The sequence below is a fragment of the Mesocricetus auratus genome, unplaced genomic scaffold (genome assembly GCF_017639785.1).
Source record: "Mesocricetus auratus isolate SY011 unplaced genomic scaffold, BCM_Maur_2.0 Super-Scaffold_100007, whole genome shotgun sequence".
Taxonomy (NCBI): Eukaryota; Metazoa; Chordata; class Mammalia; order Rodentia; family Cricetidae; genus Mesocricetus; species Mesocricetus auratus.
This window is the reverse complement of record NW_024429191.1, coordinates 48,275,762-48,302,957: the sequence shown is the minus strand read 5'-3', so window position 1 is coordinate 48,302,957 and position 27,196 is coordinate 48,275,762. Positions and strand designations below refer to the sequence as shown.

General features: G+C 56.6%; 4 protein-coding genes across 5 annotated transcripts; 3 read left to right on the top strand and 1 right to left on the bottom strand.

Annotated features, from left to right (window-relative positions):
- Positions 1 to 454: 454 nt before the first annotated feature.
- Positions 455 to 21,635, top strand: Kdm6b (lysine demethylase 6B). The gene is given in 28 exon segments (XM_040748945.1): positions 455 to 593; positions 7,093 to 7,210; positions 11,933 to 12,050; positions 12,315 to 12,458; positions 12,548 to 12,689; positions 12,883 to 12,981; positions 13,080 to 13,299; positions 13,405 to 13,497; positions 13,577 to 13,603; positions 13,605 to 13,739; positions 13,821 to 14,006; positions 14,088 to 14,198; positions 14,200 to 14,421; positions 14,504 to 14,648; positions 14,651 to 16,685; positions 16,786 to 16,891; positions 16,893 to 16,913; positions 17,021 to 17,126; positions 17,999 to 18,204; positions 18,306 to 18,370; positions 18,452 to 18,523; positions 18,615 to 18,763; positions 18,901 to 19,015; positions 19,099 to 19,286; positions 19,412 to 19,553; positions 19,891 to 20,017; positions 20,092 to 20,262; positions 20,341 to 21,635. Coding segments are annotated over 24 exon segments (4,902 nt in total). The 5' UTR covers positions 455 to 593; positions 7,093 to 7,210; positions 11,933 to 12,050; positions 12,315 to 12,458; positions 12,548 to 12,552; the 3' UTR covers positions 20,365 to 21,635.
- Positions 21,636 to 21,881: 246 nt separating this feature from the next.
- Positions 21,882 to 22,873, top strand: Tmem88 (transmembrane protein 88). Its single transcript, XM_005067555.4, has 2 exons — positions 21,882 to 22,136; positions 22,275 to 22,873. Exons 1-2 carry the CDS (start codon positions 21,927 to 21,929, stop codon positions 22,542 to 22,544), a joined length of 480 nt encoding a protein of 159 aa, XP_005067612.1. The 5' UTR covers positions 21,882 to 21,926; the 3' UTR covers positions 22,545 to 22,873.
- A 558-nt stretch (positions 22,874 to 23,431) lies between these two features.
- On the bottom strand, positions 23,432 to 24,345 carry Naa38 (N-alpha-acetyltransferase 38, NatC auxiliary subunit). 2 transcript variants are annotated; one of them, XM_013111665.3, is made up of 3 exons: positions 24,130 to 24,345; positions 23,744 to 23,930; positions 23,432 to 23,589 (listed from the first exon to the last, which is right to left on the bottom strand). In XM_013111665.3, exons 1-3 carry the CDS (start codon positions 24,208 to 24,210, stop codon positions 23,477 to 23,479), a joined length of 381 nt encoding a protein of 126 aa, XP_012967119.1. In that variant the 5' UTR covers positions 24,211 to 24,345; the 3' UTR covers positions 23,432 to 23,476. The 2 variants fall into 2 exon arrangements, with proteins under 2 accessions (XP_012967119.1, XP_005067613.1); XM_005067556.4 differs by having other exon boundaries at positions 23,744 to 23,927.
- A 129-nt stretch (positions 24,346 to 24,474) lies between these two features.
- LOC101836005 (cytochrome b5 domain-containing protein 1) lies at positions 24,475 to 26,477 on the top strand. Its single transcript, XM_005067557.4, has 4 exons — positions 24,475 to 24,958; positions 25,043 to 25,119; positions 25,241 to 25,459; positions 25,966 to 26,477. Exons 1-4 carry the CDS (start codon positions 24,799 to 24,801, stop codon positions 26,194 to 26,196), a joined length of 687 nt encoding a protein of 228 aa, XP_005067614.1. The 5' UTR covers positions 24,475 to 24,798; the 3' UTR covers positions 26,197 to 26,477.
- Positions 26,478 to 27,196: the final 719 nt, after the last annotated feature.

Below are 27,196 nucleotides of genomic sequence, written 5' to 3'. Positions count from 1 at the left end.
AAGTCTCTCAGTGGAATGATGGTGATTTTGTGTGTATTGGGGTGGAGGAAACCGGAGGAGGAAAGCTGGGAATTACTCGTGGAAAGGAGCTGCTACAGCAAGAACTGAAAGAGGAAAGTGGGTGGCCTCTAGCGGGAGGGAGGCGTGGCCCTGGACTACTCGCCCGCCTGGCCTAAAGGGGTGTGACTAAGTCTCGGGGGAAGGGCTTGAGCAGGTGGGGCGGAGCTTGTTTTGGAAGGGCGCGGGATCCAAATGGAATAGAGATTTGTCAGGTAAGAGTCAAGGATGGGCTCTGTACACTGCATGCTAAGCCTTGCAATCGTGACTCGGAGTTCTTGTCTAACACCAGAGCTGAAGCGAGCAGGACAGAGGGCGGGGCGGAGCAGGAAAGAGGGACTTCAGCGCAAAGGGGCGGGACCATGATTCAGGGGCGGGGTTGGGGAAGGGGGGGCGGGTACGAGTGTTTGTGTTGGAAAATCAAACTGCGCCACGGGGTGGAGCGGCCCCCCCAGTCCCTATCTGGGACAGGGGGGCCCCGCTCGACCCCCCGGGAGGTCTTGCGGATCCTGAATACCTGGGACCCCCAGAACCAGGTAATGGGAACCCGCAGGGGCTTTTGCAAAGAGGGAAGCCATCTCCGTGCAGGGGGCGGGACATCAGACTCTGGAGGGGTCTGGCTAGGGATGGGCATTTGGGCAAAGTTGGGGCGCAGGACATCCACGTCCCCCAGAACTGAACAAGGCAAAGGTATCAGAAAAACTGGTCTTGGTTCCAAAGGTCAAGAGACCTGAAAGTACTCCCAGTCCCCGTTGGGATGGGGACTTGCACTAGGGCGGGGCTCAGCAACCCTGAGGAACAAGACTACAGGGCAGTTTACAGTTAGGTCTAAGGCTAGGCGATGGCCCATAGAAATCAGATGCGATCAGACAGTGAGCCTCCAGTTACGGGGCTACTTGACGGCTCCTTCTAGCTCTTTTCCTGGTGAGATGTGTGTGTATTTTCAAGCTTCGCCATCCTACCAGGAGCGGTAGCGTTTCCCAGCTCACCCCACCCCACCATACCTTCTGCTCCCGGCCTTGTCTGGTTGCTCCCCTAGTCCCCTGTGCTGTCCCCACTTCTCCGTGTCCAGTTCCCTAGCCTTCTCTGCGCTCTGGCCCTTTGTCCATGCTGAACCTTTCCCGCGTGAGAAGAATGGCAAAGATGAGATGCCCACCAGACTTGCGGGTTGGGGAATGTAGCTATGACCCAGCCTGTGAGAAAGGTGCGCTGAGCCTCTTTGATTTTCTGTCGTCCGCCTGGCACCCATCCCCACCCCTCTCCCAGGAAATTGTAAGCATATGGATAAAGGGCAGAAACTGGGGACAGGGCTAGATTCTCTGTCTACGCTTCTTTTGGTCTAGAATAAACAGTGGTAAAGGGGCATGCGGGTTGGCCCCTAAGCTGCAGATTAGTTCCGGCCTGTTGTGGCTGGTGACTGTGTCTTGGGGTGGGGGCTGGAGAGTGGGGAAGGTCGAAAGCAGAACACCTAGTTCCGGGCGATAAGAACCCGAGACAAAGAGAAGCAACGAACTGAGATGCTATAGAAGTGACTCCTTAGTCATCCAGAGTGAGGCAGGACTCAGAAACTAGCTCAGCTCGGATCTCGGTGGCTTGCCTGGGTTGTTTGCTCAGTTGCCAGAGTAACAGGCCACGGAGCGTCCACCGCCAGATTCCCAAACTCCCTCTCCAGTCCAATCCACTGTAGCGGCCGTCGCCTACGTCAGGGCCCTAGTGACCAATAGGGAGCTGGCATTCTAGAGAGCCTCGGAATAGGGAGGGAGAGGAGGTGGAAGGAGGGGAGGCGGCGGCTACCCAGGATCTGCACGTGCACTCCCACACGCATCGCTCCCAGTACACCCTCTTCACCGCACGCGCCCAGGCTGTTCCTTGCGCCTGCGCGGCGTGGCGTCTCCCCCTCCCCTTGCCTTAGGTCTTCTGTCTGTGTTTGCAAACTAGTCCAGAGCTGCGTTTCTCAACCCCCGCGGGCCCAGACGTCTGGGTGGGTTTGCGCTCTTTATAGCCGGGTGTCGACTGTTTATGTCAGTCTCTGGTGGGAAGGCCGGCTACCTGTGTTCCCAACCGCCACCCCCAGCTGGCGCCCTAAAGCTCCCAGGTGGGCTGGGCGGAGTTGTGGTTTCCGGCCCCCTAGGCTCAGTCGCGGCTTTCCCGAGCTCTAGCTTAGGTTGTTTCTACAAAAGAAAAGACGGAGTGGGTACGAGCACCCGTTACCGAGAGCTACGGTTAGTGACCGGGCCGAATACTGTGAGAAGCCCCTGGTGGTCCGGGTGGCTTTCTTGGCCAAGAGGGTCGTCATGTCCATTTCTTTTTTCTTGTGAATTCCTGCCTTTTGAGAGGCAAAACGAAATCTTTCCCTCCCATTCCCTAACATTTCCTTCTAGCTCGTTCTTGTGTCTTTTTGCGCCTCCCTTGGCTCCTTTCGGACTGTCTTGTCTGTCCCTGTCTCCACTTGTCCTTCTCTGCTTCTCCAGAGGGTTATATAACTCTTCCTCTCGGCGTGTCCTGATTTCAACTCCACAAACTCCGCCCTGGAACAGCACGGGAGGGGCGGGAGAGTTGGGGACCCAGACAGATTCCGGCTGGCGGCCAGCCGGGGCACAGGGGATCCCGCAGATAGCAGACGGAGTCCCTCGGGACCGAGTGCCCTGTCCCTAGTCTCCTGCCCCTAACCAGGGATCAAGCCCAGAAGGAAGAAGGCGCAGTATCTCTAAGGGGCGTGTCGGGGCAGCCAGAAATGTGGGTTGGGAGGTCAAGGCTGGAGGCGGAGAGGAGGAGGCAGGCGAATGACCGGATTCCCTAGGATTAGTCCTACTGGGGTTAATATAGATAAAGGCAGGACGCCTGGGTTCCCTCCTTCGTCTCCTTTTGGGGTTCCCAGAATTCCTGTAGCTATTTCCCAGGAAACTTTGCCAGTCAGCGACTTCTTCGCCCTGGTAGAAGTCAAAGGTCTGTGTTAGAGGTGGCCTGGGATGATGTCACCAGTGCACGTGCCCCGGGACGGTTGCCAGGCAATGCGATCTCCTCCCCCTTTCCATTCCCTCCCACCTCTGCCCGGAGTCCCGTTCCATTCCCGTGCCATCTCTTGCCCCTGTCCTTTCCCTTGGCATTAGCATCCTGCAGGTGGAAAACCCTGGCCTGGAGTTTTGTGAGGGGGAGGGGCGCGGGTGTGGTGTGGCTTAAAAGACTTTGCTCCTTTCCTGGGTTGAGAGAATTCTGGGTCATTTTTTTCTAGATTACCAGAGAAAAAGTTCCTCTTAAATTTTCTTTCCCTCCCCACCCCCGCACGCGCCCTTGGAAGAGTCTCCTAGAAGTCTTTTTACTTTCCCACCTGCTGCACGGCCCAGTGTCATGTTGCCCGTTTCTCGTCTTTAGTTGAAGGGGGTGTAGTTGCAAGACAGCTGCCCCTAAGAGAAGGGCTGTACGAGGGGGATACACACCAGCTCATCCTCGACACCCGCTTCACCTTCCTGTCACCAAACTGAGGAAAGTGTTAGGCTGAAAAGTCAAGCTCTTCACCTGTGTAGGTAGGTGGTAGCTTCTGGCATTGCCCCCTTTTGAGAGTGGGATTGAGTGACATATATCTCTGGCTGCCCTTCTCTGTTAAGCTTGGAGTTGGTGATGCATGGTATTAGTGTCTCCTTTCAAATGCCTTAGAATTTGGACTGTCAGCTCAAACCTGGATTCTAATCCCAGATCTGCCGATAAATGGGACTTGGAAAGGACATTACCTTTCAGAGCCTCCTATCCTTAATCTGGGACATTTAAATATCAATACCTATCTTTTAGCCGATGGGAGGGGGTAGTTGAAATAATTTATGCAAAGCACTTAAGCACAGTGCTTGGCATAAAATTAATACAGAATGAGTGTCATGAAATACGAAATACATATTATTTAATCATATTAAATGATATTAGTTATTATAGTGGGTGAACCTGTTCTAAAGTAGCCATCACTAGGGATTGGGTAGAGAAGAGTGGAGAGTTTTGCTAACTGTTGTGTGTGGGGTGTGTGTGTGTGTGTGTGTGTTAGGAATTAGCATTGATTACTTTATGTACCTTGTTCGATGTGGGCTTTAGTCAGATTTGTATTGATTTTTTTTTAGGTTTATTTTTCCCCTCCTAAAAAATAGCTAAGACTATTATTCCTTTGACTGTTAAAATAATCATGTTGTGGCTTATGATTTTTCAAGCGATACTCTGTTTCCTTCCCATGTTGCTCTCTGGAGCCTTTCATTTTGCAAAGGGACTCCACAGTTTCCCTAGCGGGGACATGGCTAGGCCAAAGGGGTGTGTAAAAGGTTGGGGTGGGTGGGTGGAGAGAGACTAGTGGGGGGGAGGCCGGGGGAGCGGGTAGTTAAAGGAAGAGACCGGAAGGGAGGAGGAGGGAGCCTGCTGGTGGGGAGGGAGGGGAGGAGGAGGAGGTGGAGGAGGAGGAGGAGGACGAGGAGGAGGAGGAGGGAGGGAGGGGGTTGGGGAGAGCCTGCTACAGTTCTTTGTTTGACTCCGGGACTCAGGGACGGGGAGGAGGAGGGAGGGAGGCAGAGGCTGCAAGCGCCGGGGCAGGCCCAGGAGGCAGAGGAGGGACCGTCTCCCCCGCCCCCAGCCCCCACTCCCCCCCTGCTGCTTCCCCCCTCCCTACCCGGACTCTGGGGGCACCGCCGGGGGACAGACACCCAGCAGGTAACCCCAGCCTGGCTTTCCCTCCCCCTGTCTTATTTTCTTCTACACCCTCCAGGACCCCTTTCTGTCTCCCCGATTCCCCTAGCCCTCCTTGTTCCATTTCTCGGAGTTGGGCTTGTCGCCTGCTGTCTCGTGCAGCCTGACTCCCTTCCCCCACCCCACAGTGTGTGCTCCCCTGATCTGCCCGAGGCACCTTTTGGGGTTCTGTCTCGCTGTTTCTTGGGCTGGCTTCTTCCGACCTGTCTCCAGGGGCTCTAAGGGAGGAGGGAGTCCTTACCCTTTAATGGCTCCCCCAGGCTCCCTTGCCCCATTCTCCTTGTAGCAGTCTCTTGGGGTGAGAGAAAACCGGAATTTGGGGGGCCCTCTGGAGAGGCAGGGGGCTATGTGTTGCTGGAGACAGAAGCTGTGGATGTGTGTGAGGAGGGGGTAGGGACCTCTCAGAGACCAGGCTGCTTCTCTGATGTCCCTTTAAATGGCCCTTACATTTCTGGGGACTGGGGGGTGGGGTGGGGAGGTGGCAAGCTGCCTGCCTGGGGGGCAGGGCCCTTGGTTTGTCCACACCGTCAGGAGTGGTAATGATTTAAAGGGACAGCCTTGGTGTGGCCACTGCCACCCTGTGCTGGCAGGAGGGGGAGCTGGCAGGCTGTGTCTAGAGGCTTGGCTGGTGAGCGGGGCATTTGAGGCTGTCTGGTACTGGGCCTGCAGGTCTGCAGTACAGAGGCCGCTGTGGCTGGAAAGGTGTTAGAAGGGGCTGACAGCCTGCCCTGAGGGAGCCTGTGCTTTCTCCGGAACCCTGTCTTTGAGTCCTTTGACTCCGTGACCAAGAATCTTTGACTTGGAACCAGAGACTCTGTGGACCAGCAGGTGGGCACCACTGGCAGGTCTGCAGGCCAGCAGGGTGACCTGAGCACTTTGGAGTCGGCCCTCAGCTTCCCCTTTTGTTGTTTGGTTATCTGCACAAGTAGGCCTCAGCCCCTCCTCCTCATCCACATGCCCCCACCCCCACCCCAGCTGTTGGACAGATGAATTACAGCCTCCTGCTCGGGGCCAAGGCTGGTGAGGGATTAAAGTTCTGAGGTTGGCCCTTTAAATGGCTGTTGGCCCTCCCCCCCTCTGGAGTCCAGACACTCGTCAAGTCATACACCCTTCTGACCCTCTTGGCTGCCCATCATTCCTTGGCTAGCCCAAGGCCTCCCTTCTCCCCACTAGGTTAGACCAGCATACCCCACCTCCACAAATGCTGTCAACTGCTAGGTAAGCGCCTTAGTCCCGAATGTGCCTCCCTGTCCTGAAGGGTTGCAGCCTTTAGCATTTTTCTCCGGCAGAAGGACCTTGCCAATCTGGTTTTCTAAGCCTGAAGCTGACCACTGCCCCTTAAGGGCCTTGGTTAGGTCAGAAATAACACCTCCCCGGGGGCAATGTCATCAGCAGCGACAACAGCTTGCAGCACATTGCATCATGGAGAATGGGGGCCACAGGCCTGAGTCTCTGGAGCAGGGGGAAAGTTGGGGCTGGAAGGCCAGGAAATGGAGAGGCCAGGCAGAAAGCCCAAGTGTCTGGGTCCTGGGGCCAGGAGAGTGGAAAACATAGGTCCTTGAGGTGAGGGTTGACTGAGATCTGACCCCTGTATCAACATCAGATTCTTGTCCTTAGACATGTATCAATAGGCCTAGCTGTTTGTATCTAAGAACCAGAAGGGAAGGGGGTGGGCCCCTGTCACCTTCTTGGGCCACACAGAGGAAGGAGGTGATGGGGAAACAGGATATGGCCTTGGAGGTGACATGGAGGGTGCCTGCTGCAGCGGCTACTTCCCGGCCCAGGCCCAGAGTCACAGTTGTTGCAAAGGAGGCTCCTCCCTGTTGGGCCCGTTCATCTTGTCTGGCCACCTGTGCCACTTGCCAGAACCTGCCTATACCAGCCTAAGGGAACAGGAAGGGTCAGAGTCCAAAGGGTGGGGTTGACTATCTGGTGTCTAGTTAAGGTTGGGGAGGAACTTCTGGGTTAAAGGAAGCAGAACTGAAGGCCTAGGGTCCCATGCCCTGGGGTCAGAAGTAAGGCTGGCTTGGCTGTCTGCTGTAACTGAGCCTACTCTGGGTCCAGTCAGAAGAGGGATCTTGGATTGGTGTCCATTGTAGACTTGCTCAGGTGCCACAGCATGCCCCCCTTACCACCTGAACCAGGCTGCCTCTTGAGGGGAAGGTTGGAGGATGGCTTTTTCCCAGGTTGCCATGGAAACTGATTCTCTCATCTCATCTGACCTCTAGAGCCAGGTTTCTCCTCCGTGAGGGGGCAAGGAACACAAGGGAACTCCTCCATTGTGGAGACCCCCCCTTTAACTGGAGTTTTCTCTTTCAGGTTCCCCCAGGCACCATGCCAGCCCCAGCCCCATAGCATCACCCACAGCGCGACTTCTGCTGCACCCCACTGCTGGGGTGGCTGTTCCAATGTGACTGAACACTTCAAACTCCATCTGGTAAGCCTGGCTGCTGAGTGTCACCTCCTTTCCCCAAGTCCAGCTCTTCACTGCACGTTGCAAAATCGTTGCTATGATCTGGTATGCCCACTCATCAGAATGGTCCAGTCCAACTCTGAGCCTCCCCCAACATGCCATGCTTGAATGGTTCAGCCCTCTGGGTCTATGGAGCTCCCCTCTAGCTCCCAGGAATGGTTTATCCCTGTACTTTACCAGCCTCTCTAGTACCTGGAAACCTCTTACCCGATGCCCCCAGCGCTACAGCCCACTTGCTAATTGAAGAAAGCTAGGGTTTGCAGGCTGAAAGTAGACGTGAGATCCCTCAGACTCTTCCTGTGAAGGGGAAGGCTTTTCTTCATAGGAGGGAATCACCATGCTTATAAGATGTGCTTGGGAGTTGATGTGGGGAGATGCTGGGATCACTACCACGCAGCTAGCTCGTGCTTGTCATGGCCATCTTGAATCCCGCCTCTCTGATCCTCTTTGGCCCATCGTCACCACGATGCACTGTAGTTTGCTTGGCATGCCTAACTCAGCTGTTCTGCTCTCCCCAGATTTCTACCCCTGCCAGTTCTCTTCCTGAGGCCCTTCTTCCCCTTCCTCCCCTCCCCAGTAGAACGGAGTTCTCCCCAAGCTGGAAACTTGAGTTCTGTGATTCTTCATTGCTTTTCCCATTACTCATTGAGTTTCTTGAGTAGGACTATTTTTTCCTATCCATCCTGTTTAGTATGATGATTTGCACATTGGGGTGCCTTTGGAGACTTGTGTTGAATGAATGTTTTAACTGAATGTACTGCTTCCCTGCCAAGAAACCTACGGCCGAGATCTGTTGTAGAGCCTCCTGCCCACACCTTCTCTAGAGGATGAGACATTTGGGATAGTAACAGAGTGGAAGGCTGATCTGGGAGGCAGCCTGTGAGGATAAAATCGAGGGAGAACAGGTCAGGGGCAGTATAGAAAACATAGCTCCGGAAGGAAGCTCAGTGTGTCCGCTCACTTGCAGAATGACCTTGGTTGGTTCCCTCATTTGCAACATAGGGTAATCAAGTACCTCCCATGCCAGGTTTTGGGGAAGAGATAAAAGATGCATGTAAAAGGTTTAGCATAGTGTGTACCATTTAATAAATGCTAGCAGTTTCCATCATGGTTGCTGCAGGAAGCTGTGACGATCAAGTGAGGGTGCTGAGGGACGGGACTGAACTTGATTGAAGGCAGACAGAGCCCGCAAATAATTGACTAAACAGAAGGCTCACTGACCCAGTAGGAAGTCAGGATTCAGGGGAGTTAAGAGAGCCCCTCAAGCCTGCCTGCAGTGTTTCCCTGGCTCTGTTCGAGACCGTGAAGGCGAACACAGAACGGCATGTGCACAGACACACGTGATCACCACAGCGATGCAGAGGCAGAGCCAGACAAAAGACTGAGACAGGAGCCAACCAGACACACAGACAGAGACAGCCTCGCGGAGTCATGTAGACAGGGATAATGACAGGAACGCGCCAGACACAGGCACCGAGGGAGACAAGATAAGCAGATAATGCAGGTGCACACAGACACCGGGACCCACACACAGCCGACACTGTTAGACTGGCTGGTGAACACAGCGCCCAGTCAGAGCAGACACAACGCCCGCAGTGACACATAGCGGGCCAGCGCGCCGGGGCCAGCACTGTCACTTCTCGATGGGGGCGGGGAGGGGCCGGCGGCGGGGGAAGGCTGGGGAAGGGAATCCCGGGCGGGCGGCCTGCCCGGGTGGCTGAGTCACTGCGGAGCCCCAGCCCGCGGCCCTCCCTCTCCCTCCGGCTCTCCCAGGTGAGAAGCGAGCCGATAACTTCATAGCTTCCGCCATGCAGAAAGAAGACAGCAAAAGAATGGGAACCCCGGGGGTCGGTCCTGGATCCGCCCCACCTTCGAGCCGGTGCGTGCCGGCTAAATGCTTGCTCAGGAAAAAAAAAAACAAAAACCGGTCTGCGGGGTCTGGTGTCTTTGGCCGTCCAGTGTCTGCTTGCGGACCGCAGGCCTCGTGCCAAACGTCCCTCTTATACCCCGCGTCCCCGGAGCTGCGCGGAGGGGCTCTCGGCCCCAAGCCCGGAGAGAGTTAAGTGGGTGTGATTGATGGAGCGGTTCTCTCCTGGGACTTAAGGGGGAGGGGGTCGGTTAAAGTCCTAGAGTCCAGATCCCGGATGCAGGAGGCGGAGCTTGGCTTTGCCGGGAGTGCCCGGATGGAGAGGGTGTGGTTTAGACCCAAGTGGAATTAACCCTTTCTGGGCGGCCGGCTTTTAGGGCTGTAGGTCGGGTTGGGGAGGCTGGATTGTCAGCCTCAGAAGTGTGTTGACCTCCCAGCCTGGCCCTGGACGTGTGTGTCTACCTTCCGTCTGTCTTCGAGACGTCTATGGGTGTCTGTCTTTGTGCTTGTCCTTGGTTGCCCCCTCCCCTTGGTTAGTATGAGCTCTGGGAGTCGGGGAGGGCCATTCCTGCCTCCAAGCGAGAGTGTAGGTGAGAGTGGACGGCGAGCCAGCCGGTGGCGGCGGCTGAGGAACAGGTGTGAGTGTGGCGGCTGGGCTGCCCAGCGCGGGGTGGGGCCGTCTCGACGGAGACAGAGGGGAAATTCCGCGGGACCGGTGGTGAGCAGTGTGTGGGCTGAGGAGTTGTGTCTGCCTCTGACTGTGTGTCTGTGTGAGTTGAGGGAGGCGGGGGCTGAGTCAGTGGGAACAGGGGATGGTTTTCTGAGTGACTCACTCTCCCCCACCCCAAGCCTGATTCAGACCCTGAGAAAGGCTTTGTTCGTGGGGCGGATGGGAAGTCAGGCGCCTGCGTCCCTGGTGGGGACACAGATCCGTGGTGGTTGGCGAGATTAGGCTTAGGGTACAGGAAGTTTTGTTCTGGAGCGCTCTGTAGTCCACGGTGTCGTCGTGGGAGGTTGTGGAGAAAGGCTGAAGATCAGAAAGGCTGGAGGGACGGAACTCGCTAGTTTAGGGAAAGCTGAGTCAGTTCCCCGTGGGAAAGGGGAAGTGGCAGAGGGGAAGTGTCATCATCGCAGAAGGGGAAGCTGCATTTCCTGGTAACTAGCAGCCTTCTGGGCACCACTTCCTTAGCAGGGTGTCTGCTTCTCTGACATCTGGTACCCCGAGCTGCCGTTTGTCCACGTCTGGTTCCTCGGTCCCCTCAGGGCTTGACTAGGGCAGCCAGTTTGGGCTTCACTTGACCACATTGGCGTTGTATGTGTCCCAGAGCTTGGTAACTGACGGACGGCAGCCTCAGGAGAGTTCTGACTGGAGCTCCGCAAGAACCGAGGAGTCCGCGGAGCGCAGGCTCCCACCAGGTCTCGGACCGAGTAGCCTGCGGGATTCTGTAGGGTCCAAACACTTTTCACGTACAGAGGACCTTGCCCCAGCGGGAGGGAAGACTGTTTTCGCCAGAAACCCTTCTGCCTTTGTGGGCTGAGTGGAAATTTCCCCACAGTGCAGACTTCTCGGCCAAGGCGAACTTTCCAGCCGCCCCCAACCCCTCGCCGCGCGCTCTCCCCCGGCTTCCTGCCCGGCGCTTTCTCCAGCTGGAGCGCTAGCCCCGCCCCCGCGGCTTTGTACTCGACACTCGCCTCTCGCCGCTCTTTGTACTCTAGACTCTCAATGGACCGATCCCGGGAGCGGAGCCGGCTCTCTACCTGCCGGGACCTGGGGTATGCACAGGGGTGCAGCTTCTGAGCTCTGAGAGTCGAGAAGGGAAGGCTGGGACTAAAGGGAACGTGCCTAGGAGAGAGGAGTACTGTGTCCGTTGTGGGTCCCGTCAGCCTCGATGGGAAGGAGTAAGGGGGGTGGCGTGAAGGAGGAAGTGAAACGGGTTCTGGGTTCTTTAAGGGAGTAGGCGGTGAGAGTGGGACAGGGGTGATGTCACTGCCTGTTGGGCCCCGCCCTCTTTTCTGCCTCGCGAAGGACCCCCCCCTTACACACATCGCTTCCGCTGCGCAAGTAGCCACGTCACGGGCAACCCCCGAAATCCCCCCTCCCTTGGGGGGGTGGGGGCCACGTGGGCCGTGGGGAACCGCGTGGCCCCGGCGGGGAAAGGGCATAGAGGATACGGGAGCCACGCGAGAGGGGCCACTCCACGGTGCGCAGCTTCCCAGGAGTTGGAGGGCTAGGGGGTACTGGCTTAGGGGGCCGAGCGGTGTTGAAGACTCAGACCCAGGGAAAGCGGAGGAGCTGGAGGAACTTGGTATGAGACTGGGGACTTGACCATGATTTAGGACTGGGTCCGCCGCTGTAGTGGAGCTTTCTGATAGAGGCGCGGGCGGGCCTGGGTGCTGGATTTGCTGTGATTGCTAGACCTAAGCAGTTCTGCCGGGCTGATCGAGTGGAGAGTCTGTCGCTGGGTGATAGGAAGTGAGGAGGGGGAGCGATGCCTTTGTCTGCGGTCCGTCCTTGGGGTGGATAGAAAGAGGACGACTTGAACAGTCTGGTGGGGACCATTGCCTGTTGGGTGGATGTGTGAGTCTTGTCCTCAGGCCGGCTAGTGAATGATTTCCCCATCCTCACTAGCGTGGGTCTTAGCCAGCTCGAGGTTACTGCCCTGCGGGGCCACCGGTTTCTGATCTGAGATGTGGACCCTAGGTGGGAACCTTGGGGTCACATCGGGGTCACCCTAGGGCGAGCCTGTCTGACCGGCCCTGCCGCCCCTCCGGTGGCAGCCGAGTGCTCGGCTCACCTCTCTCCTATTGGTTCTTGCCAGGCTGTTACTGAGGCGGAGACAAGGGTGATGATTGGCTTTCTGGGGAGAGAGACGTCTTGTGATTGGTTGAATCTCTGAAGCTTTTGAAGCTGTGAGAGGACGCTCCCACGGAGGCTGGGTAAGCAGCCGCGCGGTAGGACGCCCCGGTGGCTCAGGACTGGAAGCTTGTCAGACAGTGCAGAGGCCGGGTTGTACCTATTGCTGACTCCTTCCCCGCTACTTGTCCCATATTCCTGTTACTCCGTTTGCGGACTTCTAGGGGTTCCTTATGCCGGTGTCTGCTCTGGCTCCCTGCCCTCTGTCTTCCTGCTCAAACAATTCAGACCAGCCTTTGGGCCCTGAGTCTGCTGGCAAGTTCAATGTACTTTTCTTCTCTCTGTAGAATTGGTTGTGGAAGGCCAGAGGCTGCCACCTGGAAACAGTGGGCACTCTTGTTAAGAGCAATTGGAGCTGGACCATCGTGCCAGAGAGCTGGGGCAGGGGGGCGTGCCCCGTCTCCAGGGCTCCTGGGGCCACTGCTGACCTGGTAAGGAAAAGATTAGGCCTGGTTTAGCTAAATGTGCAGTTGGATGTTTTGTCTCCCTGTTAGAGCATGGTCTCTTGTTCCTGACTTAGGCTGGATGCATCGGGCAGTGGACCCTCCAGGGGCCCGCTCTGCACGGGAAGCCTTTGCCCTTGGGGGCTTGAGCTGTTCTGGGGCTTGGAGCTCCTGCCCACCCCATCCTCCTCCTCGAAGCTCATGGCTGCCTGGAGGCAGGTGAGAATTGGGCCATGAGCCCTATCTCCAGACATTTTTCTTCTGGTCTTCTCTATCCATTTCTGTCCTTCTCCACGAGTTTCTATTATGTTGTGGGCCCAGACACCAGCCTCACGCTCTTATTCTCTCTACCCCTCCTTTCTAGGGAGCAGGGTTGCTTCTGGCAATACATAACAGACCTTTTCTCTTACAGATGCTCTGCCAGCATTGGGCAGCCCCCACTCCCTGCTCCTTTACCCCCTTCCCATGGCAGTAGCTCCGGGCACCCAAACAAACCCTACTATGCTCCTGGGTAAGTGGGGGATTCAAGGTTGTGGGATTGGACGTAAAACTGGGGCCTTGAAATGTTCCCCTAAGCCTGATACACTCCCAACTCCTTCTGCTTTGTAGGACACCTGCCCCAAGACCCCTGCATGGGAAGTTGGAATCCCTGCATGGCTGTGTGCAGGCATTGCTCCGGGAGCCAGCCCAGCCAGGGTTATGGGAACAGCTTGGACAATTGTATGAGTCAGAGCATGACAGCGAGGAGGCCATATGCTGCTACCACAGGGCCCTTCGTTATGGAGGAAGCTTTGCTGAGCTGGGCCCCCGAATTGGCCGATTACAGCAGGTGGGGTGAGGCAGGACACAGGTGGGGTGAGGCAGGACACAGGTGGGGTGAGAGATTGTGCCCAGTGTTCCCAGTTCATCTTCATCTGTCCTTTGACGAGCCCAGGCCCAGCTCTGGAATTTTCACTCTGGTTCCTGTCAACACCGAGCCAAGACCCTGCCCCCACTGGAACAAGTGTGGAATTTGCTGCACCTTGAGGTGAGGCTGAAGTCCTGAGAGTCGGGAAGGAGCTGTGGTAAGCTGGGGCCCATGCCATCATCTCTCTTTTTGTTTTCAGCACAAGCGGAACTATGGGGCCAAGCGCGGGGGGTCCTCCAGTGAAGCGATCTGCTGAGCCCCCAGGAGTACAGCCTATGCCTCCAGCAGCTCTCTCAGGCCCCTCAGGAGAGGAGGGCCTCAGCCCTGGAGGCAAGCGGAGGAGAGGCTGCAACTCTGAACAGGTGTGATTGTGGGTGGGTCGGCGGGCAGAGAGGATGTGGGACTGGCCAGGAGTAGGACTGTCACACTCTTTTCTCTTCTAGGCTGGCCTTCCCCCAGGTCTGCCACTCCCTCCACCACCATTGCCACCCCCACCCCCACCCCCACCACCGCTGCCTGGCCTGGCTATTAGCCCTCCATTTCAGCTGACTAAGCCAGGGCTGTGGAATACCCTGCATGGAGATGCTTGGGGCCCTGAGCGCAAGGGTTCAGCACCCCCAGAGCGCCAGGTGAGCCCCTCTCTATACCTGTCACCTCCCGTAAGTTCTATTTCTTCCATTCCTCACTTTGACCTCATTTATCTCCCACAGGAGCAGCGGCACTCGCTGTCTCACCCATATCCATACCCAGCCCCTGCCTACACTGCTCATCCGCCCAGCCACCGGTTGGTCCCAGCCACACCCCTTGGTCCAGGTCCCCGACCCCCCAGGAGCAGAGAGCCATGGCTGCCTGCCTGCCACCCGTCCCCCCGGAAGTGACCTTAGAGAGAGCAGAGTTCAGAGGTCGCGGATGGACTCCAGCGTTTCACCAGCAGCATCTACCGCCTGCGTGCCTTACGCCCCTTCCCGGCCCCCTGGCCTCCTCGGCACCAGCAGCAGCAGCAGCAACACTGGTCTTCGGGGCGTGGAGCCGAGCCCAGGCATTGTATGTGATGACTGGGCTGAAGATGGGTGGAGGTGTCTGAGGGCTATAACAGCACCCTGATCTTCTCACTCTATGCTTCCAGCCTGGCGCCGACCATTACCAAACTTCTGCGCTGGAGATTCCCCCTCACCAGGCCCGCCTGGGGCCCTCGGCTCACAGCAGTCGGAAACCATTTTTGACGGCCCCTGCTGCCACTCCCCATTTATCCCTACCACCTGGGACCCCATCATCCCCCCACTGCCCTGTCCTCGCCTCTTACGCCCCCCACCGCCCCCTGCTTGGATGAAGGGCTCAGCCTGCCGCTCAGCCCGAGAAGATGGAGAGATCTTAGGGGAGCTCTTCTTTGGTGCTGAGGAACCACCCCGTCCTCCCCCGCCCCTCCCCCACCGTGATGGCTTCTTGGGGCCTCCAACCCCCCGCTTTTCTGTGGGCACTCAGGATTCGCATACTCCCTCCACTCCCCCAACCACCACCACCACCAGCAGTAACAGCAGCAGCGGCAGCAACCACAGCAGTAGTCCTACGGGGCCTGTGCCCTTCCCTCCACCCCCCTATCTGGCCAGAAGTATAGACCCCCTTCCCAGGCCGGCTAGCCCAACACTGAGCTCCCAGGACCCACCTCTTCCACCACTGACTCTTGCCCTGCCTCCACCCCCTCCCTCCTCCTGTCACCAAAATACCTCAGGAAGCTTCAGGCGCTCGGAGAGCCCCCGGCCCAGGGTCTCCTTCCCAAAGACCCCCGAGGTGGGGCAGGGGCCACCCCCAGGCTCTCTGAGCAAAGCCCCCCAGCCTGTGCCACCTGGGGTTGGAGAGCTGCCTGCCCGAGGCCCGAGGCTCTTTGATTTTCCACCAACCCCACTGGAGGACCAGTTTGAAGAGCCAGCGGAATTCAAGATCCTACCTGATGGGCTAGCTAACATCATGAAGATGCTGGATGAATCCATTCGAAAGGAGGAGGAGCAGCAGCAGCAGCAGGAGGCAGGCGTGGCTCCCCCACCCCCACTCAAAGAGCCCTTTGCATCTCTACAGCCTACATTTCCCAGTGACACAGCCCCAACCACCACTGCTGCCACCACCACCGCCACCGCCACCGCCGCCACCACCACCACCGCCACCATCCAAGAAGAGGAGAAGAAGCCACCACCAGCCCTACCACCACCTCCGCCTCTAGCCAAGTTTCCTCCACCTCCCCAGTCACAGCCCCCACCACCTCCACCAGCCAGCCCAGCCAGCCTGCTCAAGTCATTGGCCTCTGTTCTCGAGGGACAAAAGTACTGTTACCGGGGGACAGGAGCAGCTGTTCCCAGCAGGCCCGGGTCCGTGCCCACCACTCAGTATTCCCCCAGTCCTGCATCAGGTGCTACCGCCCCACCACCCACTCCAATGGCCCCCAGCACCCAGGGCTCCCCCAAGCCCTCTGTTTCCTCGTCATCTCAGTTCTCTACCTCAGGCGGGCCGTGGGCCCGGGAGCGCAGGGCAGGTGAAGAGCCAGCACCAGGCCCCGTGCCCCCTGCCCAGCTGCCCCCACCTCTGCCGTTGCCCCCTGCTCGTTCTGAGTCTGAGGTGCTAGAAGAGATCAGCCGGGCTTGTGAGACCCTTGTAGAACGGGTGGGCCGGAGCGCCGCCAGCCCTGTAGACCCGGTGGACACAGCAGGCCCGGTGGACGGGGGGACTGAGCCACTACTGCCCCCTGCACAGGCTAAGGAGGAGAGCAGTGGGGTGGCAGCGGTGGCAGCAGGGGCAGGCAGCGGCAAGCGTCGGCAGAAGGAGCATCGGAGGCACAGACGGGCTTGTAGGGACAGTGTGGGTCGTCGGCCCCGCGAGGGGAGGGCCAGGGCCAAGGCCAAGGCTCCAAAAGAAAAGAGCCGAAGGGTGCTGGGGAACCTGGACTTGCAGAGTGAAGAAATCCAGGGCCGGGAGAAAGCCCGGTCTGATTTAGGTGGGGCTTCCAAAGTCAAGACTCCCGCAGCTCCAACACCCCCACCTGCTCCTGCACCCTCTGCCCAGCCAACACCCCCATCAGTTCCTGTCCCTGGGAAGAAGACTCGAGAGGAAGCTCCAGGGCCCCCAGGTGTGAGCCGCGCAGATATGCTGAAGCTCCGGTCACTTAGCGAGGGGCCTCCCAAAGAGCTGAAGATCAGGCTCATCAAGGTAGAGAGTGGTGACAAGGAAACCTTTATTGCTTCTGAGGTAGAAGAGCGGCGGCTTCGCATGGCAGACCTCACCATCAGCCACTGTGCTGCTGATGTCATGCGTGCCAGCAAGTGAGTTGGGGGTGTAACACACAAAGCCGTCCACCTGTCTTGGGGATAGGCTCCTGCTTGTTACCCCGTGTTTCTGACCTTATCTGTGGCCTTCTCACAGGAATGCCAAGGTGAAGGGGAAATTTAGGGAGTCCTACCTTTCCCCTGCCCAGTCTGTGAAGCCCAAGATCAACACTGAGGAGAAGCTGCCCCGGGAGAAACTCAACCCCCCCTACACCCAGCATCTATGTACGTATGCCGCCTGCCCCCAGAGCCGCCTTACTTCCCAGAAGGGTTGCATCCGGGCGCTTAGAGCCTGGAAGAGGCTCTGACCCGGTGTCTCCTGGTTGTCTTAGTTGGAGAGCAAACGGGATGCCTTCTCGCCAGTGCTGCTACAATTCTGCACAGACCCTCGGAACCCCATCACCGTGATCAGGGGCCTGGCTGGTTCACTTCGGCTCAGTGAGTCTGGGGGGAGCATATGCACAAGGCTGTGAGGGTTGTGATATGTGGAGTCCTTTGAGGAACCTCCCCCCCCCCCCCCATGCTTGCAGATTTGCCACAGTGACTCTAAGGAGCTCATGTACTCAGTCATGCAGATGCCATGTTTGAGAAGGGCTCTGAGTGGTGTGCCAGCTAGCCTTGAGATTTTCTCATCTGTCATTTCTGTCCCCAGAAGTGGACACATGGAAAGATGGATTTCAGGAGTGGTTGGAGTCGATTCTGATTGACTTAGTGATTAAGAATGAAAAGAGCCGGGAACCTTTAATCCCAGCACTCGGGAGGCAGAGGCAGGCGGATCTCTGAGTTTGAGACCAGCCTGGTCTATGTAGTGAGTTCCAGGACAGCTAGGGTTACACAGAGAAACCCTGTCTCAAAAAACCAAAACCAAATGAATGAAAAGAATGGATCATAGACTACTTCTGATCCATGGTTTGACTTTTCTTTTTCCATCTTTTGCCGTGCAAATTTTTAAACAGTATAAACAAGGGGAAACTGTCGAAATGTAAAGATCAGTCTTGTTTGCTTTATGCCCTTATATCTTTCCTCCCACCGAGTAATTTGAGGGGCATTTCAAGCTTGACTGCGTCTTTCGCTTGCTGCAGCGGCCACTTGTCGTTCATTGACTGCAGTCTGAGAATTCAGGTCGAGAGACAGAGGCCTGAAGTTGAAGAAGGGCTGGGAGAGACCCCAAGAAGGCAGCCTTGACAGCTTCCTGGGGCTGGGATCTGCCACATCTGTGCCCACTTCACCAGAGGCCTGGCCAGCTGGAAGGGAGAAGGCGAGTTGGGCCAACTGTCCTGAATGACATTCTGTTTGGCTGTCCCTTCCAGACTTGGGCCTTTTCTCCACCAAGACGCTGGTGGAGGCAAGCGGTGAGCACACAGTGGAGGTCCGCACCCAAGTGCAGCAGCCCTCAGACGAGAACTGGGACCTGACAGGCACAAGGCAGATCTGGCCCTGCGAGAGCTCCCGTTCACACACCACCATCGCCAAGTACGCGCAGTACCAGGCCTCATCCTTCCAGGAGTCACTGCAGGTGAGGGTTGTGCACAAGTAGTAACGAGGGTGCTGGGGTCTGACGTCATTGCGCGTCAGGAAGTCACTGACCTAGACCTGCCTACCTGTCCGACCAAGCAGGAAGAGAAGGAGAGTGAGGACGAGGAGTCAGAGGAGCCGGACAGCACTACGGGAACCCCGCCCAGGTAAGTGTAACCTGGTCCCTTCTGGCTTTGCTCTTTGGCTCCGTTGGTTCGCCAACAAGCTCTGTGCCTTTGCCCCAGCAGCGGTGCTCCGGACCCCAAGAACCATCACATCATCAAGTTTGGCACTAACATTGACCTGTCTGATGCCAAGAGGTCAGTGGGGCTAGACCAGTCACGTCGGGATGAAACCATGTCAGGCACTGGCTGGGATTCCCTCTCACTGTTGGCGTTTCTGTGTCCACAGGTGGAAGCCCCAGCTACAGGAGCTGCTGAAGCTACCTGCCTTCATGCGGGTAACGTCCACAGGCAACATGCTCAGCCATGTGGGCCACACCATCCTGGGCATGAACACCGTGCAGCTGTACATGAAGGTCCCTGGCAGCCGAACGCCAGGTGTGCTGCTCACCCTGAGCACGGTGCGGGAAGTGCGCACTCAGTGCTCAGCTGGTAGCCAGTGAGGGCAAAGGGCGGGGTTATCGCGGGTGCGGGTTTGCTTCAGACTATCCGTGGCGTTCTACCTCCCTCTACAGGCCACCAAGAGAATAACAATTTCTGCTCCGTCAATATCAACATTGGCCCCGGGGACTGCGAGTGGTTTGCAGTACATGAGCACTATTGGGAGACCATCAGCGCCTTCTGCGACCGGTGCGCACCGCCCCCTTGTGAGCTGCCCCATCACATCGGGTCCTTAGGTCTCTCGCCTGACCCTGTGGCTGCCCACCCCACAGGCATGGTGTGGACTACTTGACTGGTTCCTGGTGGCCAATCTTGGATGACCTCTATGCGTCCAATATTCCCGTTTACCGCTTCGTGCAGCGCCCTGGAGACCTCGTGTGGATTAATGCAGGGACTGTGCATTGGGTGCAGGCTACTGGCTGGTGCAACAACATTGCCTGGAATGTGGGGCCCCTCACCGGTAAGGGGGGTCGAGTCACCGTGGTGCGGGGTATGAGGAGTGAGCCCTGTTGGGGAGAGGTGGGTGTGAGGGAGGAGGGGGCCGGGGGCTGTTTGAAAATCCTTGCTGGCTTCCTCTGGCTGCAGCCTATCAGTACCAGCTGGCCCTAGAGCGATACGAATGGAACGAGGTGAAGAACGTCAAGTCCATCGTGCCCATGATTCATGTGTCCTGGAACGTAGCTCGGACCGTCAAAATCAGCGACCCTGACTTGTTCAAGATGATCAAGTGAGGCCCCTGTTTGGTTAGCACCCACCTCCTCCTGACTTGCTGCCTACCCTACCCTCGTTCTTCCCCGACAGACCTCATGTCTGTGATGTGTCACAGAGGCTGCTGTGCTGAGGAGGCTGACGGAACCCTATTCTCACACACACGCGCGCGCGCGCGCACACACACACACACAGGACAAATGTGGCAAATGTGGCATTTGCAAGACAGGAAATGCGATGCAAATGAAGAGGGAGCGCTGCAGAGGGAGCTGCTGGGGCTGAGCTCCGGAACACTGCCCACCAGCCTCGGCCATCTCTCTTAGTCGAGTCTCAGTGCGACCTTTGGCTCTTCCCAGGTTCTGCCTCCTGCAGTCCATGAAGCACTGCCAGGTGCAGCGGGAGAGCCTGGTGCGGGCGGGGAAGAAGATCGCTTACCAAGGCCGCGTCAAGGATGAGCCTGCCTACTACTGCAACGAGTGCGATGTGAGTCCGGGGCGGCCTGTGGGGCGGGTCCCGTGGGGCCTCCTTCCCGCTGACAGCCCCTTCCTCCCGGCCAGGTGGAGGTGTTCAACATCCTGTTCGTCACGAGTGAGAACGGCAGCCGAAACACCTACCTGGTGCACTGCGAGGGCTGCGCGCGCCGCCGCAGCGCGGGCCTCCAGGGCGTGGTGGTGCTGGAGCAGTACCGCACGGAGGAGCTGGCTCAGGCCTACGATGCCTTCACGCTGGTGAGAGCGAGCGCGGGGCCTGGGGGGCGGGGCCGGGGCCACACCCACCCACGCTCAAGCCGCCGCTTTCTCTCGCAGGCTCCCGCCAGCACGTCGCGATGAGGCCGGACGCCCCGCTCGCCCGCCCACGCAGGGCGTGGCGGGGCCACCAGCACACGCCTGGGCTGGACCTAGGTCCCGCCTCGGGCTGGGAAGGGGGTGGGGCCCGGCCCTTCCACCCTTATTGGCAGCTCCCCTCACTTAACTTATTAAGAAATTTTTTTAACAAATACGAGGAAAAAAAGGAAAAAAAAAGGGAGACGGGGAGGGGGCTGGCAGCCCCTCGCCCATCAGCGCCTCCCCTCACCGACTTTGGCCTTTCTAGCAACAGACACAAGGACCAGGCTCCGGCGGCGGCGGGGGTCACATACGGGTTCCCTCAAGCCTGCCCGCCGCGCCCGCCCGCCCGCCGCCCGCCGGTGCAGACGTTCGCGGCTCGTTGTGTACATAGACATTCGGCAGCCGAGGTTTTTAATGAGATTCTTTCTATGGGCTTTACCCCTCCCCCAGGACCTCCTTTTTTTACTTCCAATGCTAGCTGTGATCCCTGTATATGTCTCTGTTTATTCACTTGGTTATGATTTGTATTTTTGTTCTTTTTTTGTTTTTTGTTTTTAATTTATAACAGTCCCACTCACCTCTATTTATTCATTTTTTGGGGGGAAACCCGACCTCCTGCACCCCCAAGCCATCCCTCCTGCCTCTCTGGGAGGCCCGCTTCTGGGCTCTCCTTGCCCCCAGTATATGTCCGGGCTTGGCCCGTCCGTCTCCGCCCGCCCGCGGCTCCAGCCGGGCTCTCATGGTGCTCAAACCCGCTCCCCTCCCCAACGTCCTGCACTTTCTTGGACCAGTACCCCCACTCCCAACCCGACCCCAACCCCACCTGAGGGTGAGCGACTCCTGTACTGTAGGGGAAGAAGTGGGAACTGAAATGGTATTTTGTAAAAAAAAAATAAATAAATAAAATAAAAAATAAAAGTTTTAAAGAAAGAGCTATGAGGAAAAGGAACCCTGTCCTCCCCAGCCTTGGCCAATTTAAAAAGCGTTGGACACCTCTACCCCCACCCCCACCCCCCTTTTTTTTTAAAGGCGTGAAACAGCCCAGGGCAGGGCCTCACTGGGGCAGGGACACCCTGGGGTGAGTTCCTCTGGGGCTTTATTTTCATTTTCTTAGTTCGTTTTCTCCCGCTGGGGCTGCGGAGGGGTGGGGGGCTTACAGTCCCGCCCCCTCGCACTGCACTGTCTCTCTGCCCCAGGGGCAGAGAGGTCTTCCCAACCCTACCCTATTTTCAGTGATTTTTGTGTGAGAATTATTAATATTAAAAATAAAAGCAGAAAAAAATCCCTTGTGTTTTGATGATGGCTGTAAAGAGGGTCAGTAGAAGAGTCGGGAAACTGATTGATGGGAGGGCAGCGCGGACCCCGGTGGTAGCGAGCCCCTCCCCGGAGGCGCCTGTGGAATGTCCAGAGCCAGGGTCTGCTCCTTGGGATGAGGATGCCTAATCCTAGAGCTGCATTCCAGGATAAGGTAGTTGGGGGTGGGGTGGGGAGAGGCTGTACCGGGGGAGGGGCAGGAAAGAGGGCTATAAGGGCTGCAGCCATGCGGGGCGGGAACCAGCCAGGCCATGGCGGAGGTCCCCGGAGCCCAACGCTCGGCTCTCGCTGGCGGCCCGGAGCCCCGGGATCCCCTGGATTGCTGGGCCTGTGCAGTACTAGTAACGGCTCAGAATCTACTGGTGGCTGTCTTCAATCTTCTCCTGTTGGCACTAGTCCTGGGGACCATCTTGCTACCCGCTGTCACCATGTTGGGCTTCGGCTTCCTCTGCCACTCCCAGGTAAGCATGGGCCCCAAGGGGTATGCGTGCACGGTGGTGGTGTGGTGGTGTCTTTGCGCCACAACCTCCTGACCTGGGCTGTTTCCCTACGGGGCAGTGTGGCCCGGTGGGCTAGTCTGATGTCTGTTATCTGCACAGTTCCTGCGCTCCCAGGCACCCCCTTGCACCGCCCATCTGCGGGACCCAGGCTTCACGGCCCTGTTGGTCACTGGATTCCTGCTGCTGGTGCCACTGCTTGTGCTTGCCTTGGCCACCTACCGCCGCCTCTGCCTGCGCCTCCGCCTGGCCGACTGCCTGGTACCCTACAGCCGAGCCCTCTACAGGCGCCGGCGCGTCCCACAGCCGAAGCAAATCCCGGCCTCACCGGAGTCCCGGGCTGTTCCCACACCGGGAAAGGTCTGGGTTTGAGGTGCCTTAAATCAAGAATTCTGTCGACTGTTCTCATGGTCGCGCAAGGACTGAAGCAAGCCCAGGAGTATTCTGCCCTGCCCTGCTCCTTCCCACTGCCTGAGTCAGGTCCTGGCATCCCTTGGATGGAGCAGCATCACCTGGGACCCAACGCTGGCGAAATTGCCCCAGAAAATATCATCCTGCACGTTTGGGCTGGACCCTGGACAGCTTTCCCTGCCCAGCATGAATAGGAGGGCTGGACTTCGTGCCTTCCTTAGCTGGTGCTGCTCCTCTAATGTACGGGATAGAAGAAACCATCACAAATAATAAAGAATTTATGAAATGAATGTGCTCTGTGAATACAGGGGAGGCATATATACAGCCGTCGTTGCCCAGGGCTCAGGAGGAGGAAACAAATCCGGAGACTACAAATGGGCAGAGCAGAGCATCCTGCAGCCCCTGCCTTTCTCTTATCGCATTAGCCCGTCCTTCCTGGTTAGACCCCAGAGTGCTGACCCTGACCCCAAAGTCACTTCGCCATTAATAGCACAGAGGGGGCCTTGCTTCAGCTGCCTACCCAGCTCCCCTTGGGGACCCGAGCCCGTTCTCTGACCCCAGTTTAAAGGAACTAAGTGTTGCCAGGCCGGGGTGGGAAACAATGGGTCTTCCGGAGCAGGATGACACCCCCTCCCGCTACAATGTGAAGCAGCAGCGTGGGAGGGAAGATGGAGGGGCCCACCCTATGGCCTGTGGCCTTAAAACGCGTAACTTGAGGGAGGCTTTGGTACTCCTCAGCATTAGGTTGAGGGGGCGGGCAAAGGAAGCGCCTGAACCCAGATAAACCGCTAAGGGTGCGGTGTGCTGTCCCTGCCCTGGCATCGGACCTACACACAGACACGGGCTGCTTTGGTCATAGGGTTTAATGGTCTCAAAAATAAGTGCGATTGTGGTCAGAGATATGGGGCTCCCGCCAGGCTCTCCCTTTGAACTTCAATAGAAACGATGTGATGTCCTGGTACCATGGCCAGACCCAGCACACGGGGTTCCCCCGCAGAAAATGAATCTGGAAAAAAGGGTCAGATCATCAGAACTGCAGGCAAGCATCAGTCTCGCCCCGGAAAATAAGGGGTGCAGATAAGGCCCGCAAGAGTAAATAAATGCCTTGCGGTGAATTTACGCCGCATTCCCGAGGTGGTGTGTATTCCCGGGACACTGACCAGACGGCTTGAGGAATTCCTGCGCAGAGCCCAGGATGACATTACAGTCGCGATCGGTGCACAGGAAGCAGCCGACTAGTGTCCTTCCATCTGTCATACGAATGCGCATGGTCTTGTTGAGCAATGCCTCTAGTTGTTGCCGGGCACGCGCAGCCGGCGAGTCCTCCTGTTCCCCGTCAGAGTCCTGCTAGAGCAGGACACCAATTCAGGCGTGCACAGTCTCAGCTGCACGCCCGCAGAACCACAGCTCCCAGCAGCCCCCTGGCTTCAGGCCGTGCCGCGCGGACTGCTGGGAGCTGTAGTTCTCTTTTCTGTCCTCTCCACCCCTTCCCTCCCCGCCCAAGGTCGCCCCCGACTGCTCCTCCAGACCCCGAGCCCACGCTAACCCCGGCGCTGGAGCTGCTCTGACGCCGACTGCAACAGCCATTCTCCTCTCGTAGCAGCATGGTTGGCCCGGCTCCGGCCATTGGCCCTGGCACCTCCTCTGGGCCTTAAACTTCCTAAGAGCGTTTTGGGTCGGGTATTCAGATCTCGCGAGTGCTCCCAAGCGCTTCCTTTTCGTGAGATCACAACTCCTTCGCGTCTCCGGGTCCGCCACTTCAGAGATCTCGCGAGATTTTATTTCAGTCCGGGTTCACGGGGGGAGCTAATTGCAAGAATATCGCGAGAACTTTACCTGCCATGTCTTAGACTCCTTTAGAAATGCCTGAAATTTGAAAACCTATTCTGGTCTCACACCATCTCTTCCTGTTACTCCTAAATAACTCGTGTAGCCTAGGCTCCGTTCGCAATCGGATTGTCTTCATTTTCTGTAAGAAGGAATTCAACACACTGTGTTCGGTGCCGAACCAAGAATATGTTTACGGTGAACACAAGCAGCCTAAACCCCGCCCTGCTTACGCAGGTAACCTCAGTGGACGGTGGCCGAAAAGGGACAATGGTTTCCATGTTAGCGACAAACGCCCTCCAGGTAGCTCTTGAACCTGGCAGTTTTAAGACTGCTGAGGAGCAAGGAAGTAGCTTAGGAAGCCGGTGCCCCTTATAGGACAGGAGCCATGCAGCGCCGGGGCCTAGTGGCGGGGCCAGACTTTGAATACTTTCACCGTCGGTATTTCACGCCGTCAGAAGTAGCGGAACACAACGAGCCCGAAGACCTTTGGGTGTCTTACCTGGGATATGTGTACAATCTAACGCCGCTTGTACAGGAGTTTAAAGGTGAGGGGCACACGTTAGGGAAGGACTGGGGAGCTGGTTTTGGCTTTTGGGTGCCCGGCTTAAATGCCCGCTGTTCCTTTTTAGGAGACCTACTGCTGAAACCCATTCTGGAAGTTGCAGGCCAGGACATTAGCCACTGGTTTGATCCAAAGACCAGAGACGTAAGTTCTGTTGGAATGTGGGGTTGGTGGACGCGGCGCAGGAATAGGGGAAGGATGGCGGGGAATAAATAACCAGACCCCGACATAATGATGGCTCTTTCCTCCACACTTGCTTTTAAAGATTCGCAAGCACATAGATCCGTTGACTGGTTGCTTGAGATACCGCACCCCACGGGGCCGCTTCGTGCACATCCCACCTCCTCTGCCTCGCTCAGACTGGGCCAATGACTTCGGGAAGCCCTGGTGGAAGGGGTCGAATTACCAGGTGGGGCGGCTGTCTGCCAAGACCCGGAACATCCGTATTATTAACACTCTTACATCTCAGGAGCACACACTGCAGGTGAGATCTGGTGTCTGGGGACAGGCTAGTGGGAACCAGAAATCACTCTGGAAGCTGTGTTTTCTTCCTTTCACATTGTCATAACAAGAGGAAAGCAAACGACTCAGGTTCCCAGGGTTGGAAATTCTAGACGTTTGGATCACAGCTACCAGTCTCCCTTCATAGTGATGGGGGTCCTTGGAAGGGCATCTGTGCTGTTACAGACAGCAGCTGGACTCTTAGTATACTAGGTTGCAGGTGAGAGGCTCTGGCTTGGACTCTGTGGAGCCATTTGTTTGTTAAAAGTGATAGGACTCTTTGTTGTGTGCTGGAGATTCAATTTTACTTCTCTGGGACTGTGGGTGTACTATCTGCTAATGGAGGCACTCTGAACCAAGCTCTGTCATTTAGGGGAGGAGCAAATCCTAAAGGAGCTAGACATAAGGGTCCTTCTGGCCTTTGGGGAGTATAGTATGTGTGTATGTTCCATACAGAATTCTAGAGGTGAATACTTCTGTGTTCTTTAGGTGGGGGCTCTGGAATCAATGTGGGAAATCCTACACCGCTATCTCCCCTATAATGCACATGCTGCCAGCTACACATGGAAATATGATGGGAAGAATCTGAACATGGATCATACCCTGGAAGAAAATGGAATCCGAGATGAAGAAGAAGAGTTTGACTATCTTAATATGGATGGTACAATTCATACACCTGCAATACTGCTCTACTTCAATGATGACCTCACAGAGCTATAGGGAAGGAGATATGCATGTACACTCAAGACATATTTGAGTTTGCCTCTTTCTGTGCCTTGAGGTAAAGAGGTATGGGTCTGTAGAGCTTAGGCCTAGACCCCTATTGCCCTCTGGAAACTGGCCTGTGGTTCTTGTGCCTTTGTGAAATGTAAGGACCCTTATCCCTAGTTCTTCTATGATTTGCTCAGAGAATATTAGTGGGGAGAGAATTAATTCCTATAAATGATAGGGAGAGACCTAGGGTATTTCAGTTGGAATGTATAGAGGAGGTAGATGTCAGGCAGAACTCTTTGATAGTAAGAGAAAGACACACGGGGATGAAGGGATGGAAGAGCTTTTTTGGTAAAGATGAGATATTTGCAGGAAGATGGGATTCACAAAGACAGGGCCCAGAAATTCCTATTATCAACTATGGCTGGTGGGTCGGTTCACTTTCTAAGGTGGTTGACAGGAAAAGTGAAAGGCTGTCAGTCAATTCAGGATAGAAATTATGCCGAGAGCTTTATGCATCCTATAAAGTGAATGCTGGTAATGCTATTTCACAGATAGTTCCTCAGGAGTTTAGAAAGGTCCAGTAGCACAAAAGCACATTCGTAACCTAAGAGCCACAATGCAAATCCACAAGCCTGCCCAACTTTGAAAGTCAGGCTCTTTTCAGTGTAAAGGGACATTCTCAGTAGCTTCACCTAATGCTCTCAACCATGTTTTTGGAATGTGAGCTTGTCCTAGGCTTATTACACAATGGGGAAATGTAACCTATTGTGTAGTCAACATTTACTCTATTGAAGGGAGTTAATCAGCAGAGCACTCTAAGGACCGAGACAGGGAAGGCTGAATTTCAGCCAAGCATTAGCTACCGAGGCCGCTTCTTTGTTAATGTTATAGCAAGATTTCTGACTGGGGGCAACAAGACAGGTATTTACTGACTATGGGAAATACCAGAATGGAGAAAGGGCCTGGAGGTCAGGGTACTGTAGTGAGGGACCCAAAAGGGGGTACT